General features: G+C 42.9%; 3 protein-coding genes across 4 annotated transcripts; 2 read left to right on the forward strand and 1 right to left on the reverse strand.

Annotated features, from left to right (window-relative positions):
• Positions 1 to 3055: 3055 nt before the first annotated feature.
• Positions 3056 to 7992, forward strand: LOC4329355 (MACPF domain-containing protein At4g24290). Its single transcript, NM_001416607.1, has 7 exons — positions 3056 to 3484; positions 5083 to 5321; positions 5549 to 5750; positions 5829 to 5909; positions 5993 to 6176; positions 6346 to 6512; positions 6741 to 7992. The coding sequence occupies exons 1-7, from the start codon at positions 3236 to 3238 to the stop codon at positions 7521 to 7523; spliced, it is 1905 nt and encodes a 634-aa protein (NP_001403536.1). The 5' UTR covers positions 3056 to 3235; the 3' UTR covers positions 7524 to 7992.
• Positions 7993 to 8855: 863 nt separating this feature from the next.
• On the forward strand, positions 8856 to 12335 carry LOC4329356 (probable sodium/metabolite cotransporter BASS3, chloroplastic). 2 transcript variants are annotated; one of them, NR_184385.1, is made up of 6 exons: positions 8856 to 9365; positions 9495 to 9590; positions 9712 to 10018; positions 10138 to 10385; positions 10922 to 11428; positions 11977 to 12335. NR_184385.1 is itself a non-coding variant. In NM_001416609.1 (5 exons), exons 1-5 carry the CDS (start codon positions 8878 to 8880, stop codon positions 11157 to 11159), a joined length of 1377 nt encoding a protein of 458 aa, NP_001403538.1. In that variant the 5' UTR covers positions 8856 to 8877; the 3' UTR covers positions 11160 to 11541. The 2 variants fall into 2 exon arrangements, 1 of the variants encoding a protein (NP_001403538.1); NM_001416609.1 differs by lacking the exon at positions 11977 to 12335 and having other exon boundaries at positions 10922 to 11541.
• A 1185-nt stretch (positions 12336 to 13520) lies between these two features.
• On the reverse strand, positions 13521 to 16052 carry LOC107277902 (disease resistance protein PIK6-NP). The gene is made up of 3 exons (XM_015768940.1): positions 15981 to 16052; positions 15304 to 15479; positions 13521 to 15177 (listed from the first exon to the last, which is right to left on the reverse strand). The coding sequence occupies exons 1-3, from the start codon at positions 16050 to 16052 to the stop codon at positions 13521 to 13523; spliced, it is 1905 nt and encodes a 634-aa protein (XP_015624426.1).
• Between the last annotated feature and the right edge of the window lie 262 nt (positions 16053 to 16314).

Genomic DNA, 16314 nt, shown 5'->3' on the forward strand with positions numbered 1-16314 from the left:
ATTATTTCATTTGAAAAAACTAAAAAAATAAAACATGCTTAAAACTTTTGGATGAAGAGATTGGGCAATTCAACCAAAAACTATCTAGTACTGGTTTTCATATTATATAGATAAACATTATATATCTAGTGGATAGTTTCTTAAAAATAAATTCTCTCATCCAATCACCTCTTTTCTCTTTATTTTATCCACCTATATATCCCTTTGTCTCCATTTTTGTTTTATGGATAGAACTGATATTTTCAGTAGAAACGGTTTCTTTCCCTTTTTTTTTTCTCTTTCTTCGTTGACTCTCTTGTCATTTAGTTTTTTTTTACGTGGCAACATATTTAATTGTATAAGAACTAGCTAAAGTTGAAGGTTGGTACTAACCAGTTCACCTTTTTTTCTTTTATAAAGCAAGATGATTTGTAAATGTACGTACTCTCCAAGAAAATGGATTTCGAGCACTCAAGTACGCTCGCAATCGTTGTTTTACTAGGATTTTGTGAAAAGAAAAGACAACCTACATCACTTTGTTAAATATCACATATATGTTTAAAATCAATCTATCCAAGAAGATACCAAAACAACAAAACTACTACTAAGAATATTACGTTAAAGATAGATCATCATATAGGGTTGATTAGAGATAACTATTGTTTCACCCAACGGCTTAAAAGTTGTACGTAGGCCTTATGTTTCCCTAACAACAACAACGACAACAACAACAATAACAATAATAATAATAAAACCTCCAAAATTAACTGCTGATACGCTCCCATCACCACCAGCGAATTACGTCGAACCAACGACAGAAAACATTGAAGTGTAATGAAAGTCCCAACATCTTGAATGTCGCCGTCGCAATTCTGAACATTCAAAACAAGGTTTTGACTTGGAGAGTCTATCCCATGGCACGGATGAGCACATAGGGGGAGGTCGTATAACATCGCCTCTAGGGAGGTGTGTGGCGCACACAGGTGTCAACGATGTCGGTACTTAAGCGGTCGACTAGATCTATAACAGATTGGAGGCTTTATATGCCACCGCCACCAAATCCGGTTGAAGTTAACCCCTGTCACCGATGTAGAAGCCCGCCACCACGTCCACCACTACCATGTGCCACCTCTGGGATGTCTCCAGCGCTGATACCATTGAGCCTCCCCGTCGATGGCAACCGAAGTGTTGACCCACAGACACCATTGAGCCTCCTCATCCACTAGCGCTAGTGGACTCGAGGGCATCAATGGTGTCCTAGTGTGAGTATGCGCCGCTGCCGTCTTCATTAAGGAACATTCGAATCCGACGCTCCCTTCCCGCCATTGTCGCAAGCTTAGCCAAATCTCGGTGGTCGACCTCCCGATGACCAATGACAGTGCCGACCACAACACATAGCAGCCCCGCCGCTCCCGTTTTTCTTGCAGCTACATAGAATTTCGGTGTTGGTGAGGCGGTAGGGTGGTTGAGGCAACACGGTAGGTCGGTAGCTGTGTTCTGCCTATGCCTCGATCTAGATATTATGGAGGTTCTCTATTGGTGTTGTTCATGTGTAGCGAATGTGCTGTGATCTAGATATAACAGAAGTGCTCACTTCTGTTGGTGTTCTACATGTGTAGCTTAAATTTGAGCCTTGTGAATTGAATGAACATGTGCCGTTTATGTTTAGACCTCATGAAAAAAAATGAAGGCACACTGCCTCAAAGAAGTAGTACTTTCTCTTCTAGGTAATACGTCATTTTACTTTGAAATTCCTCTTAATTTTTATAAGTCGATCAAAAACACTTTCTTTTACCTTGGGAAGCAACAATTTAACTTGGTATTTGAAAACATTCCAATATCAAGAAACGATAGTGGAATAATTAAGATCCAAAGATGGCACTACATGATGATATGGTACTAATGATATATTGATATCATTTGCGGAAGGTGACGATGTAAACGCGATTCACGAAGAAGATGATGTGTGTGCATTGAAACCGCGACTACGTATGAGTCAAGATAATGTGACGATGTAAACGCAATTTACGAAGAAGATGATGTGTGTGCATTGAAACCGCGACTACGTATGAGTCACAGATAATGTGACAAAACATGCTGATAGATGAAAGGAACGATGACACCCATAGTTTTGGTTATTTATTGGATTCAAGTTCACAACTATATTGATGTTATATTGATGTGACGACAATTTAAATAGGCTTTATAGATGATCATGTGATATAATGAGATAAGTCATATCGTGTACATTAGTTAAGAAAATTAATCGTGTATATGAGTTATGAAAATTACTTCGGATTATTTTTAAACGAAAAAAAATATAGCTTTAGACGAAGTACCACAATAAGTGTTTTATAGTTATTTTAGGATGCATGAAGTTTTTAATGTAAATTATTTCCAATGTTTTTTTTGTCCGAAGGTTATTTTATAAAAAAAATACCAAAGTTTGTAGAGCACAAATTTGACAAAATCTTTAAAAGAATTAGGTTTATCGATAAGTTATGAATCAGCTAATCATAAAAAAAAACCCCTAAAATTCATCAATGCCGATGGACTCATCATCCTTAATAACACCTGACTAAAAATGTCATCCAGACTTAATCATCACATCATCACCGTCATCTTCTCTAGCATAGCAAAAGCACTATTCACTCATCATCATCAAAAAGAAAGAATCATCATCATTAAAAAAAGAAAAAAAAAAAGGGAGAACTCGATGAGATCAGCCTACTACGCGCTTCCATGAATTCGCCCATGGCCCCCACCGTGGCCTTTCAAGTTTCAACCCCAACCACCCGACGACCACCTCTCCCCCCCCCCCGCGCTGCGGCCGCCGAAATACCCGCAGCCACCCGCCGCTGACGGTCAACCCACCTTCGATCCACCCGGAACACCATCCGCCCGTCCACCGATCCCCCCCTCGCCGCATCCACGCCGTCCCTTTTAATCCACCCGTCTCCGTTTCCCACCCCCCGCGTCGTGGGCCCCACCTGCCGCATTCCCACCAAACCTCCTCCCCCCGCCCCCGCCTCCTTCCTCCCTCCCTCCCTCGCGTAGTCAAACCTTTCCTTCTACTACTTCTCTTCTTCTTCCTCCTCTTCTCCTCCTCTCCTCGCCGAGGACGCATCGGAATTCAGGTGGAGGCAAGGATTGCATGAGCTAAGGTGAGGTGTGTCCGGCGTCGCGTTCGCGTGCGAGGTGGTGGTGGTGGTGGCTGTAGTGTGGAGGTGGTGGGGAGTGTGAGGAGAGGGAGGGGATGGAGGTGGGGGAGAGGGCGGCGATGGCGCTGGGAGCGGGGTTCGACCTCACGTCGGACTTCAGGCTCAAGTTCGCCAAGGAAGGGCGGCTGGTGGAGCTCGACGAGGCCGGGGCCAGGGACGTGCCCGTGCCGGGTGGCGGCGTCGGCGGCGGCGCGGCGGCGGTGCTACGCGGGGTGCCGCGCGACGTCGGCGTCGACAAGGGCGACCGCATCCGCTTCCGCTCCGACGTCCTCGAGTTCAACCAGGTACGCCCTTGCCTTGCCTCCCTTCTGCTGCAACCGCTCCAATCTTGGTTGACTCTGCTCTGCTCGGCTCGGGCTCTTGCTGCTGCCGCGTGGTGATTAGTTCGCGAGATTTTCTTTTCCGGGGACACGATCGCGAGAGATGCGCGTGCCTCCTTTCGTGTTTTTTCGCTCGATTTCGCTGTTCTACTGGGGTTGCGTCGTCACAGATGCTTGGAAAAAGATTGGAGGTGGCAACTCTGATTAATTAACCGTGCAGAACTCGATCAGACCGTTGCTTCGCTTGGTTGAATGAATCGGGACAAGGGGACTGGGATTACAAGCTTTTACCCTTGTTCTTGGTTACTTACAGTTCACCATTTCTGTTTCTAACGAGATCTTCTTTGGGAAGAAGGAGAAGAACTCTACGGACAGCGAGCAGAATTGGCAAAGAGTAAAGAAGCCGCGGCTTGCTTCCGTGAAACGGTCACACAAATTGATTGACTGCTAATTTTATCCCATCGCTTGACCTGTGGAAATCTCACTTGAATAAGACGTGCAATTCCGTCTAATTTAGGCACATTTTGCCCAATTTTTTGGTTCCCATCCATCACCTTAACTTCCATACCTATCAGTACTTTCCTTCATTAATGTTAAGAGAATGGTCTTCGCCTCATGCCTTGTTTGTCAGTTAAGTCGAGCCACAGATTTCGGCTTAAACATGCCTGTCTGGCATCAATCAATAAAATCTTCACACTAACCATTTTTGAATGTTACACTATGCTGGCATTCTAATGGTTGTACGTTTAAGTCCTTAAATAGTGGTTCTTGGGTGAACTTCAGCTGGCTAGAATTCAATATCATCGAAAATTTTCTCGTGGGGAAAACGAACACTTATTTTTCTTTCCTGAAATATCCTATAGGATTTTGAATGCTGCAGTTCGCGATTCTTGTTTCTCTGTCGAAAAAGATTCTGGGATAGCTAAGTGTAAACTGTTCGAGATCTTTCCTGTAGAGTGGATCTGTGGTCATCCCTAGAAAATCTGGTTGGAATCCCACTCAGTTTTTTCATTTCCAGACAGGAATTGAAACAGCTGTCTCTGTACATATGTTCACACATATTTGGGGGGTTTTTTTATTGTTGCATTTAGGAATTTATATTAGCACAAAAGAACAAACAGTACTTCAGTTATTCCTCCCCGAAGTTTAGAAGGCTAGCAAGTGATGCATAATCCGTTGGCAGAAGAGGCTGGTCCTTGTCAAACTGGTAGTACTATGTTTGTACCTTGTCAAAATATTGTCGACCTTTTGAATGTGGCTTCTTCAGATGAGACTAGCTGCACTGTCTTTCTAAAGCACGATCGCAGCATTTCATTGGACCACATGGCCTCTTAATTGTGTAGAACCTTCTTGCTTTTGAAGATGAAAAGCTGCTTTTCTTGATGCCTGTATTTAAATACAATTAACATGGTAGACAATGGATATTCCCTTCAAGGCCATGAGTAGAGTTAGGTGTTTTTCTACATGGCTTTCCAAATGTGAAGTTCAGCTTTCGTGTATTAGAGATATGCTTCAGCTCGATCCTTCTATTCTGATATGATTGCATTTGATTTTCCTGACAGATGTCCGAGTTACTTAATCAGAAATCTTCAGTCCAAGGGAAGGTGCCTTCAGGCTATTTTAACACTCTTTTCGATTTAAGTGGAGCTTGGATGACAGATGCTAAAGAGACTAAACATCTAGCATTTGATGGATATTTCATCTCGTTGTACAAGTTGCACCTAAAAACTTCTCCATTGGTTCTTCGAGATGAAGTTAGAAGTGCTGTTCCACCGAAATGGGACCCTGCAGCACTATCACGGTAAAGCACTTTGACAACTGTTTTTTTGGGAGTTCTCATTTTGCCAAATATCTGTGGTTTAATCTTGGGGGTTAGCTTCTTAAGTGCACTGTATGTGTATTTATTGGTTTGCCTACAATATGATTTATTTTGTTTTAGCTGGCTTTGAGTCACATACTTTTTTTTCCCTGGCCATATATAAAATCTATATATGTGAATAAAAGCAGCTAGATCTTGTTAATTTTCAGGTTTATCAAAACTTATGGGACACACATAATTGTTGAAATGGCAGTTGGGGGTCAGGATGTCATTTGTGTTAAGCAAAGTCCTTCTTCAACCATTTCATCAGCGGACCTAAAGCTACACCTGGAAGATCTTGGTGATTTCCTGTTTTCTGATGGGAGGAATCATTCCCCGATACATCGCAAGACCAGGGATGGCAAGAGCAAGGTACAAAATGGTTCTACCCTCAATTCACGTAGCAACCTGCTGGAAGCAAACATATCTAATCCGATTCATTCAATATAGGTGCCTGATGTTTTTGTCAGGATGGAACAGCAGCCTAATAACCTACATCTTTCTAGCTACTCAGAATCATCAACCAAAGATGTGAGTATTTTTCTTAGTTTAATGTGTCAGTTGGTTCTCTAGCCGCGCTTTGCATACTGAAAGATCACTGCTTTCCCAAACAGGGCCTGACAATTACATGCTCGAAAAGAGGTGGAGATGCCTCTATAGCCAGCCATTCCAAATGGTTACAAACCGTTCCAAGGGTTCCTGATGCTATAATGTTTAAATTTGTTCCTATCACCTCTCTTCTTACCGGCATTCCTGGTAGTGGTTACCTCAGCCATGCCATTAATTTGTATCTTCGCTGTAAGTTCTCCTATAAATTCCCTTTTCTGTTCCACAAACTTCAAATGTTAGTCTGTCATTCTATAATTGCTTCTTCCGGATTGACTGCATTACTAACTTTCATAACCTTTATTCTGAATCGAACTGCAATTTGGATAAATGAATCCTTATAAAGTTTGTGCTCTGTCAGATAAACCTGATCCTGAAGACTTGCAACATTTCTTGGAGTTTCAAGTGCCCCTACAATGGGCGCCTTTGTTCAACGAGCTTATCCTTGGGCCTCAAAAGAGAAAAGGCTCCTATCCTTCATTGCAGTTCAGATTTCTTGGTCCCAAACTTCAAGTTAGCACTTCTCAGGTACTTGATTGTTACATTGCACAATCTTTTTTTTTAAAAAAAATTTCTTCTTTCAGTTTACAATTCACCGTAACTTTTGAAGCACCATTATGTCAGTAAACACGCACTCGAAGGTGCGAACTAGCAGTGGTGGTGTGTGCATGTGCGTCTGCCCTGTAAATGCAAAGAAAAAGGAAAACGTAAAACTCGAGGTTCAGTCTATTTACATTGTTCTTGTGTTGGGTCCAGGTATCTAGTTCTCATAAGCCTGTAGTAGGCTTACGGTTATACCTGGAGGGGAGGAAGTGCAACCGGCTGGCCATCCACGTCCAGCACCTGTCCAGCGCCCCCAGCATGCTCGGGGACTCGCTGTCGTCGTCCATGTCGGAGTGGCGCGAGTCGGAGGAGGTGGGCGCCGGGTACATCGAGCCCATCCAGTGGAAGAGCTACTCCTGCGTCTGCACGTCCAAGGTGGACTACAACCCGGAGTGGCTCAAGCGCGTCCCCGGCGGCCGCGGCGTGTTCGTCGTCACCGGCGCGCAGCTGGTGACCAAGGGGACGTGGTCGAGGAAGGTGCTCCACCTCCGGCTGCACTACACGCACGTCCCCGGGTGCGCCATCCAGCGCACGGAGTGGGCGGCGGCGCCCGCGGCGTCGCAGCGGGGGAGCTTCCTGACGACGATCAGCACGACGCTGAGCTCGCCGTTCACGCAGCTGCAGGCCGCCGCCGCGCCGGCGGCGCCGCCGAGGAACGAGCCGGCGCCCGCGGCGCTGCTCAACTCCGGCGTGTACCCGGACGGTCCGCCCGTGCCGCTCCAGTCGAGGAAGCTGCTCAAGTTCGTCGACATGTCGGAGGTGGTGAAGGGCCCCCACGACGTGCCGGGGCACTGGCTGGTCACCGCCGCCAAGCTCGTCAAGGACGGCGGCAAGATCGGGCTCAACGTCAAGTTCGCGCTGCTCAACTACGACGGCACGCAGCCGGCGACGGCGACGATGGCCGGTGGTGATCAAGGGCATGGGCTGCTGAATTGAGATTTTCGCCGTTTGTTTGTACATATCACAGCAGTTCATCACAGCTTTGCTGGTCTTTGTTAGGTTTCATCGATCAGGATTTTGGTTTGGGACTTGGGAGCAGATAGGATTAAGAGAATGAATTTGTTACAGATTTTTTTTTACTTTTTGGGCGTATAGGAAGTGTATAGAACAGGAGATCCAGGACATACAAACAAAAAAAACCATCGAGCAGTGTGTTGGCAATGCTCCAATTTATTTTCTTTTCTTGCTGTGTAATTAGAGTCTTTTGCGTGTAAATTATTATGAGTTTTGTTTGCCTGTAGATTGGCCGGCCAAATAAGCCGATATCAGAACGTCCAAACGGGTCAACGGGTCGCGAAGTGAATATGTTAAATCTAGGCCAACAAGTAAAAGTGAATATTTCTCACAGTGTTCATGTTTATTAAGCGAAATGAGTGTAACTTAACTGGTCAGATTTCTTGTGATGAAACCAGCTCACCCGGGTTCTAAACTTAACACAAGTACTTGTATTTATGGCTAATAAATGTTTCAGTGATAGACAGCATATGATAGCACGGCGTCTATGGTGCCTGTGGTGACTTTACGTTGCCGGCTCAGCCTTGGGTAGGGTGTGTATTCTTAGGGGCGAGCGTTTGCGTTTGTAATGAGTTTCTAATGAAAATATAAGATCATTTTTCCAACATATGGGTAAACAAACATCTAAGAAAATTTAGGATTCCTTTAGGATAGGGAAAATTTTCAGAAAAAAGTACTAAATTTAATTCAATTCCTCTAAAATTCCGAGAATTGCCATCTCCATACACTACGTGTGAATTCCCTTGTGTACTCTTCAACTTAACAGCTCTAACCAAATTTAAATTTTAACACTTAATTTTAAAATTGATGTTGATATCTTATTTAATCCAACTTTATTTTCCAACAAAGTCACTAGGAACATTTCTATTTTTAGGTCGTTAATAAGAGTTTCGTTTTATAATCAACAAAATGATGATACTTGATATATTTAATTTTCCAAAATCTATGGAAATTAAGGACTCCTTGGTATAGGGAATTTTTTCCCCAAATTTTCACACAAAAAAAATCCTCTAAAATCTCCGGTTCAAAAGAGACCTCATGTCCGGCCAAATAGATGGAGCGAAGTCGTCTGATCATCTCCGTCCACTAACGCGCGAATCTAGACTTGTCCTTCCAGAAACCTTTTCCGTTGTGCCCAGCTGTCTCCGTTCCATCTGCCCAAGCTGACGCAATTTAAATTTACTCCCTAAAATCTAAATAAAACCCGAGCACTAAAATATTTTAAAAATCCCATAAGAAAACTGAATTTAAAAATGCTTTATTGGCACCGTTAAACATGGCATCTCCCGGATTCTATCCTCGCAGCCGCGCGCACTCCCTCCCTCCCTCCCTCACCGTCCAATTCCATCCGCTCCTCCTCCTCCTCCTCCTCGCCGTCGCCATGGCCGCCGCGGTGGCGGCCTCCTCCTCCTCCTCCTCCAGCAGCTGCGCCGCCGTCGGCGTAGCCACCGCCTCCCACCCCCACCGCCACCGCCAGGCCCGCTTCGTCGTCTCCCCTCCCGCGCCGGCCTCCCCCGCGGCGCTGCTCTGGCGGCGGCCGCGGCGGGTGGCTCCGACCACGTTCTGCTCCGCGCCGTCGCTCGGCCGCGTCGGGTGGCCGCGGCGGGAGGGTGCCGCCTGGCTGCTGTCGTTCCGCGCCGGCCCGGTTTCTTCCCCGTCGTCGGCGGCGGCGGGCGATCCTTCCCAGGCGCTCTCCGCGCTGCTCCCGCTCGTCGTCGCCGCCACCGCCGTCGCCGCGCTCGGCAACCCCGCTACCTTCTCATGGTGAGTGGGAGATAGTCAAGTCAAGCCAAACCCCCTGGACACTTTCACGAATGTTCTTAGCTTGGAATCTTGGGGCAACTAGCACATGGTCAGCTTTAACTAATTCGATATAAATTATCACTTTGGTAGGGTCTCCAAGGAGTACTACGCGCCTGCACTTGGCGGCATCATGCTCTCCATTGGCATCAAATTATCCATCGACGACTTCGCGTTGGCATTCAAGAGGTTTACTTGCATTCTACTATACTATCCATCTCAAGATCACTAACTTGATTGTGTACAGCAGGAATATGTATGCATCAGTTTGTCTGAATGTTTCTTTCTTTGTGTGTGCTGCATTATGCAGGCCGGTGCCTCTGACGATCGGCTATATGGCGCAGTACATTGTGAAGCCGCTGATGGGCGTGCTGATCGCGAGGGCCTTCGGGATGCCGTCGGCGTTCTTTGCAGGCTTTGTTCTTACTTGCTGCGTCTCCGGCGCGCAGCTGTCGAGCTATGCTAGCTTCCTGAGCAAAGGGGATGTTGCATTGAGCATTCTGTTGACAAGCTGCTCGACGATATCTTCGGTGGTTGTGACACCTGTTCTCACTGGACTGCTGATTGGTTCTGTGGTTCCTGTTGATGGGATCGCGATGGCGAAATCCATTTTGCAGGTAATGATATGCGTTCTTGCTTGGCTGCTTAGTGATGAAACCATTCATTTTGTGGTATATATTTTCTTGTTACCCTGTCACTGTGTGCTAATGCTACTCTGCAATTTCCCATTTGCCAGGTGGTTCTTGTTCCTGTCACACTAGGTCTTCTTCTGAATACATATGCAAAAGCAGTCGTTAATGTCATTCAACCAGTAATGCCATTTGTTGCTATGTTGTGCACATCGCTTTGTATTGGAAGCCCTCTTGCTATCAACAGGAGCAAGATCTTATCTTCAGAAGGATTCCTGTTACTTCTCCCCATAGTGACTTTCCACATTGCTGCCTTCATTGTGGGTTACTGGATTTCCAAGTTGCCTATGTTGAGGTAGTTCTATAATACTGAAATCTTATTTTTACTTGTTATCAATGTCTGTCTTGTATCACTAACTTAAAACAAAATGGTGGAATTTGTTATGCATACACAACTTCATATCCCCTATCTTTTTGGGCCTCATGCCTTATGAAGTTCTGGTCCTTCCTTGATGGTACAGTATTGTTTACCAAAATTATTATTCCATCGACCTGAACTATTTTGAAGAAGTGAGCATCTTTTGTTTTGCGAACCATAATGATCAAAACTGAGCATATTTTCCAGAAATGTATAATTTTGCCCCACCATTTTCCTAAAACCATGGCATCGACTCACTTTAATCACTTTCCTGATTTATGGCCAGTTATATATAGCATTTGGGTAACTTTATCTTCTTAGTGGTAAGCTGAACTAACATCACATGACCACTAGTTGCTTTTCTTACATTGCATTCTGTAATTGGCAACTAAATCCAGAATTCTTGCAGACAAGTATACTTTGGAACCGCCTTCATGACTGTTCTTTTGAAATTCTTTTACATTGGTACTCAGGCAAGAAGAGCCCGTTTGCAGAACTATTTCTGTATGTACCGGCATGCAGAGCTCCACCCTCGCTGGACTTCTTGCTACACAATTTCTTGGAAGTAGCCAGGCAGTTCCTGCAGCATGCTCAGTTGTTATCATGGCCATATTTGGTTTGACTCTAGCATCATACTGGGGAAATGGTTTGCGAATCAGAGATATCGGTTCGAGATTTGTTCCACAAGCTTCCGCAGGTGTGAGCTCATGATAAAGCTTTTGGGGTGCAGCATTTAGATTCGTTCATGGGCTCCCCCGTCAAGTTCCAGAATTCCTGAGCAATTGGAGGCTGTAGTACACAGAAGATGCCGTGCTCTTGCTGTGTAAATCCTCCATTAGCAACAAGAGATCAGGAACTGCAAGCTGTGCATTTTTGAAGATAACCAGCAATAAGAACAGCCTTACTTAGATCGAAGGATGCTGGGATGGCACAGCAGTCAAATTATACCTTAGTACCATACAATATACTGTAGATTTCAGGTAATGCATCCTCAACTCATAGAATGTAGATATTAGATACTGCACGCCCTCGGCATTTTTATACTTGGTACAAAAATATTATGTATGTCGAATATCATTGCTCGCCATTCCTATCAAGATCAACCGCGTAGTACCCTTTTGTGCTGCTTGTTATTTTTGCTCCAGTATTTGTCAAAAAGAAATTCTGGTGTTTATTGCTTCATATTAAGTAATGACTTATGAAAAAACCCACCTAACAAATTGGGGGTAAATATAGATGAAAACGTTAAACAGCACTGCTGCTACCAGTTCTCATTCTTGTGCAAAATAAACCTGAAAAGTTTCACATATATCTATTTTATTTCTGGCTGGACAAAACCAAAAGTTTCATATACATTTTATTCTGGTGAAAAGAAAATAAAATAAAAAGGAGAGATAAGTACATTTTGTTCTGTTCCTGAAAATATCTGACTATTAATGTTTGGCATTTCTGTCAAGAACAAGAAACATACGAGTGAGACATGAAGCCTTATTTCCCTTTTGTTCTTGCATGAATTGCCTGTCCACAGGATACTATGCGGTGTACCTAGCAAGCAGAGTCGCACTCTGCAGTGTTCTCAGTTGTGAGTGCCACAAGGTTGCGGGCAGAGTCCAATTACGATTGGCCGATTTGATTGCCATTCTACATCTAGAAGATGTCACAGTTGTTTCACATGGATCTCTTTCTCTGGTCCATTTCTTTGTCGTTTTTGGTACACATGAGCAGTCCATTTCTTCAGTTTGTCGCTGCATGTAGCCATGTAGATCGCGTGGGTAGTGACAGCAACGGCCAGAAAGGAAGATTTGAGATATTTTTCAGCTGTCTTGTAGAATTTGTAGGATCTCATGATAACCTTCAATAAAGAGTATTTCTTCCATGTTATTTAGGATATTGATATGGTCTCCAATGCATGATTTTTAAAATAGCGGGATACTAAGGAATGCTATTTTGGATATTGACATATAGTCTCCAACACAAGATTTTAAAATTGTGGGATAGGAGCTTAGTATTAATGCTATTAAGAGAAAAGCAACATAATGCTGTCTAAAATTCAATTTTGGGACAGCTGATCTATGCATCGATCTCTCCATTCCATTCCATAATCTATGCTACTTTAAATATCGATAATGGTGGTATCCTTTTCCCTAACATGTGGGCTCATAAAGTGGGTAGCGTTGGTGTTTCATCAAGATGCAGTGCCTCTGGCTCTAGCTAAACCAGTGGCTTTCAAAAACCGATGGCAAAAAATGATTTGATAGGTATACAATCTTAGGCTTTAAAATGAACTAGCCTATAAATTCACGCATTCACGTGACTTTGACCATCCTACTATATAATGTAAAAAATACAAAATCTATCATTTTTCTATCTCGTTAGATAATAACCCCAGAAAGGAGAAATGAAGTCTATCAAACTTTCTCTCTGTTTTATAAACTCAAGTTCCAGCAAATTTAATAAAGTCTATATAATCTAAAATATATAGCTTCGCTCAAGAGAGGTAACTGATAATTCATATCACAACTTAAGCCTTTGAATTGAACATGACTACATTTCATTAAGATGTGGCAATGCAGCCAATTATTTTGATCGGAAGAAACAGAATCATTTCAGGTTACCCAGCCGTATGCATGTTGCTTACTTCACCTCTTGGATTTCAGCCCGAACCCCCAGCCGAACATCTTCAACCTAATGAATGGGGAAGGGCTCCATGAAATGCAAAAGATAGGAGAAACAAAGCAGGGACTCGCATAATTCGGTGCTGTCTTAACAAGCACAGCATTTTCAGGTTTTCTTGATGCATATAAAAAAAAGTACAAACTAGAGAAGGCCTCACAGGCTTCCTGATTCACACCCACAAACACACAAACTCCACGACTCATGAAATTAACTTGCCCACATGGTGTAGCATGTCCAGTGCACATAGTTTGCACGCAGAATTATGAAACAGCAACAACACACATGACCTAAACTTATCAAACTCTGCCAACAAAAAGTATGAAGGGAAATGCGCAAAAAATATAAGATACATGAAATGAAACACAAACAACAATAGAAACCAATCCATCATTCAGCTCATAAGTGGTCATGCCCCCTTAGAACTGGTTGGTTTTGATTTAGAGCAAGCTGGTCACGCAGGTTCTTCATTAGTTCCTCGTTGTGGTCACCCATGAGCATAACTTCTTTCAGGCTTGGAAGAGATGACACACCAAAAAACCCATTGTTGTCTATGTGCATGCAATTATTTATCTGCAGCAACTCAAGCCTTGGCATCGCTCCTTGCAAGAAGTTTAATGATTTGAGGCCTTCTTGATCTTTAAGCTCCATCACTACAAGGCTTGGGAAAGTGCCCTGCTGAAAATCGAAAAGTATTTTTTTGCTCTGAAGAAAAGAATTCTTCCACAGTCGTAGAATGACCAAATGTGGTAGCTTCCCAAGGATTTCCATGGAAGGAGCCAACTTCAACTGGGTGCTCCTAAGCTTCAACTTAGCCAAATTCTGGAGTTGGGTGATCCATATTGGTAGTGTAACTAGATTTCCATAAATCTTGAGACTTTGAAGCTTACTTGGAGGTGCAAATGTGTGATCCAAACAACCTTGTAAACCTGGTTCCCCCTCTGCTTGCAATGATAATGAGTGTAAGAGGGCAAGGTTTGCAATGGCAGATAGGATAGCTTGGCTATTTTTCTTATTGACACCCGTCAATCCTAACTTATGTAGTTTTTTAAGTTTTTCAAGCTCACGCAATATGACTTTCCCGGCTGCAACGTTAACAACACCAAGTGTGTGCAGGTCATTCAGTTGGCCAATCCCTTCAGGTGCTTTAACACCATACATATCAAGTCCCTGTGGAATGCCAGGTAACAAGACCTTGCAATATTTGTGGAATATGTCATGCTTATTTACATTGTCATTATTTTGCATTGTTTTTGTGATATATGCTTTTGTCGTGTCCAATACCGTCATGCCAAATTGAACTGATTTGACTTCAACATCTGGTATTTCCAAATCATTAATTGGCTCGTGCTCCATTTTCGAAAGATCACTTGATTCTTTCAACTCTATAGAAGAGGTGGCATCATCCTTTGGTACATGGCCGGCACGAAGGTAGTGGAGCTTCTTTAGCTTGGTGATGGTCTTTGGTAGCTTGATGATACTTGTGCCACTGACATCTAACATCTGGATGTCCCACAAGTTGCCCAATGAATTTGGTAGATGATAGATATCAGTGCATCCTCTCAATGAAAGGTACCTAAGGTGAAGAAAATTGCCAATTTGACTCAGGTCACGATCTTTCAAACCAGATGTGCCCTCCAAATCAAGAATCCGAAGCATCCTCATCATGCTAAAATCTAAAGATGCTCTGCACTCTCCAAATATAGTCACTGATCGTACATGGGTTAGGTCAACACACTTCAATGCGTTCTTGTTTGTCTCACCAGTGTTGATTATAGATAAATGTCGTACTGTACCTTCATTATTAGAGCTAACTTCAAGTACAAAGCCATGATTTTCTTCCATGGATTTTGAAACACTAATCTTGTGCATAAGATTATGTACTCGACAATATTCAATATTGCCAACATTGTGAGCTGGTACTGGTTCTGATGGTTGAATGATGCTTCTATTGATAAGCTCTGCAAAATAGCTCTCACCAACTTCTTCTGCACTCAAGCTATGAGTCTTACTTATGTAACCTTCTGCAACCCAACGTCTTACTATGCGTTTGCGCCTAATATTATGGCCTTTGGGAAAAACAGATAAGTACAGAAGGCATAACTTTAGATGATAGGACAAGTTATTATAGGATGGTTCAAGGGTTGTACTTATCATTTCAAGATTTTCTTTGTTCACTGACCCAGAAGTAAAATTATCATTCAACTTCTTCCATTCTGTAGTTGTTTTTTGCTTTCTTGCCAAGAAACCAGCAATATTGGTTATTGCAAGAGGATGACCATCACACTCCTTTATGATGAGTTTTGCTTGAGTAATCATGTCAAGATCCAAATCAATATTTGAACTATCTACAAATACCTACAGTTGTTATGAGAAGATTATCAACATGTGCACAAATATAAGGTGGATGAGGTAGATTGTTTCTTAAAAAAAAACTAATGACAAAAGAGTTGCTACAGAAAGAGAACATGATGAAATATCCCAAACCAAATTTCAAGAGGTTCTCATAAAAATGCTCAGACTAGTATTGGCACACATTGACAAAAGACGACATCAATGCTCATAAACCACATTGAATACTCAAATAGTATAGTGAGATCTCCATATATAACTTTGATAGTTAACTGGAAAAAGTTAAGACTTCGAGTACTATATGAAGGAATCTTAACCAAAAAACTTAATATCCACAGTTTACAAAGTGATTTTAATCACGAGTACTCCTGATCATTTTCTCTTGGTCACTTAGCAATTATTTTTTGTAGATAATTAACATTTAATTACCTATATGATGAACATTTAATGCTCAGAAGTTTGATTGCCAAGCATAAAAAAAAATTCTTTTTAGGACTAGAGGAATACCTTGTTCTTGAAGAGTGCAAATGCCGCATCTTCTTTAAGACCTTCTAGCTTATATATGTTTTTGCATGTCATCGAGCAATGCTCAGCAATACTTGCTTCTCTCGTGGTGTGTAACGCTCCGCTTTTCGTGAGACGTTAAAAACTAATTTGGCAAAATCCTAATTGCGAAATTTCGTTCTTTGAGTGTTGAGTCTAAGTTGTGCCAAAGATCTCAATTTAAATCCCTCCCTTGTCTCGATACCCTGTTATCAAAGATCGTCTCCTCAAAATTACCATCCCAATGTAGTCCCGAAGCTCGATTCCTTCTATTCGAAATCCCCTCCTGGAACCCCAT

This window comes from Oryza sativa, chromosome 2 (genome assembly GCF_034140825.1).
Source record: "Oryza sativa Japonica Group chromosome 2, ASM3414082v1".
In the NCBI taxonomy this organism is placed as follows: domain Eukaryota; kingdom Viridiplantae; phylum Streptophyta; class Magnoliopsida; order Poales; family Poaceae; genus Oryza; species Oryza sativa.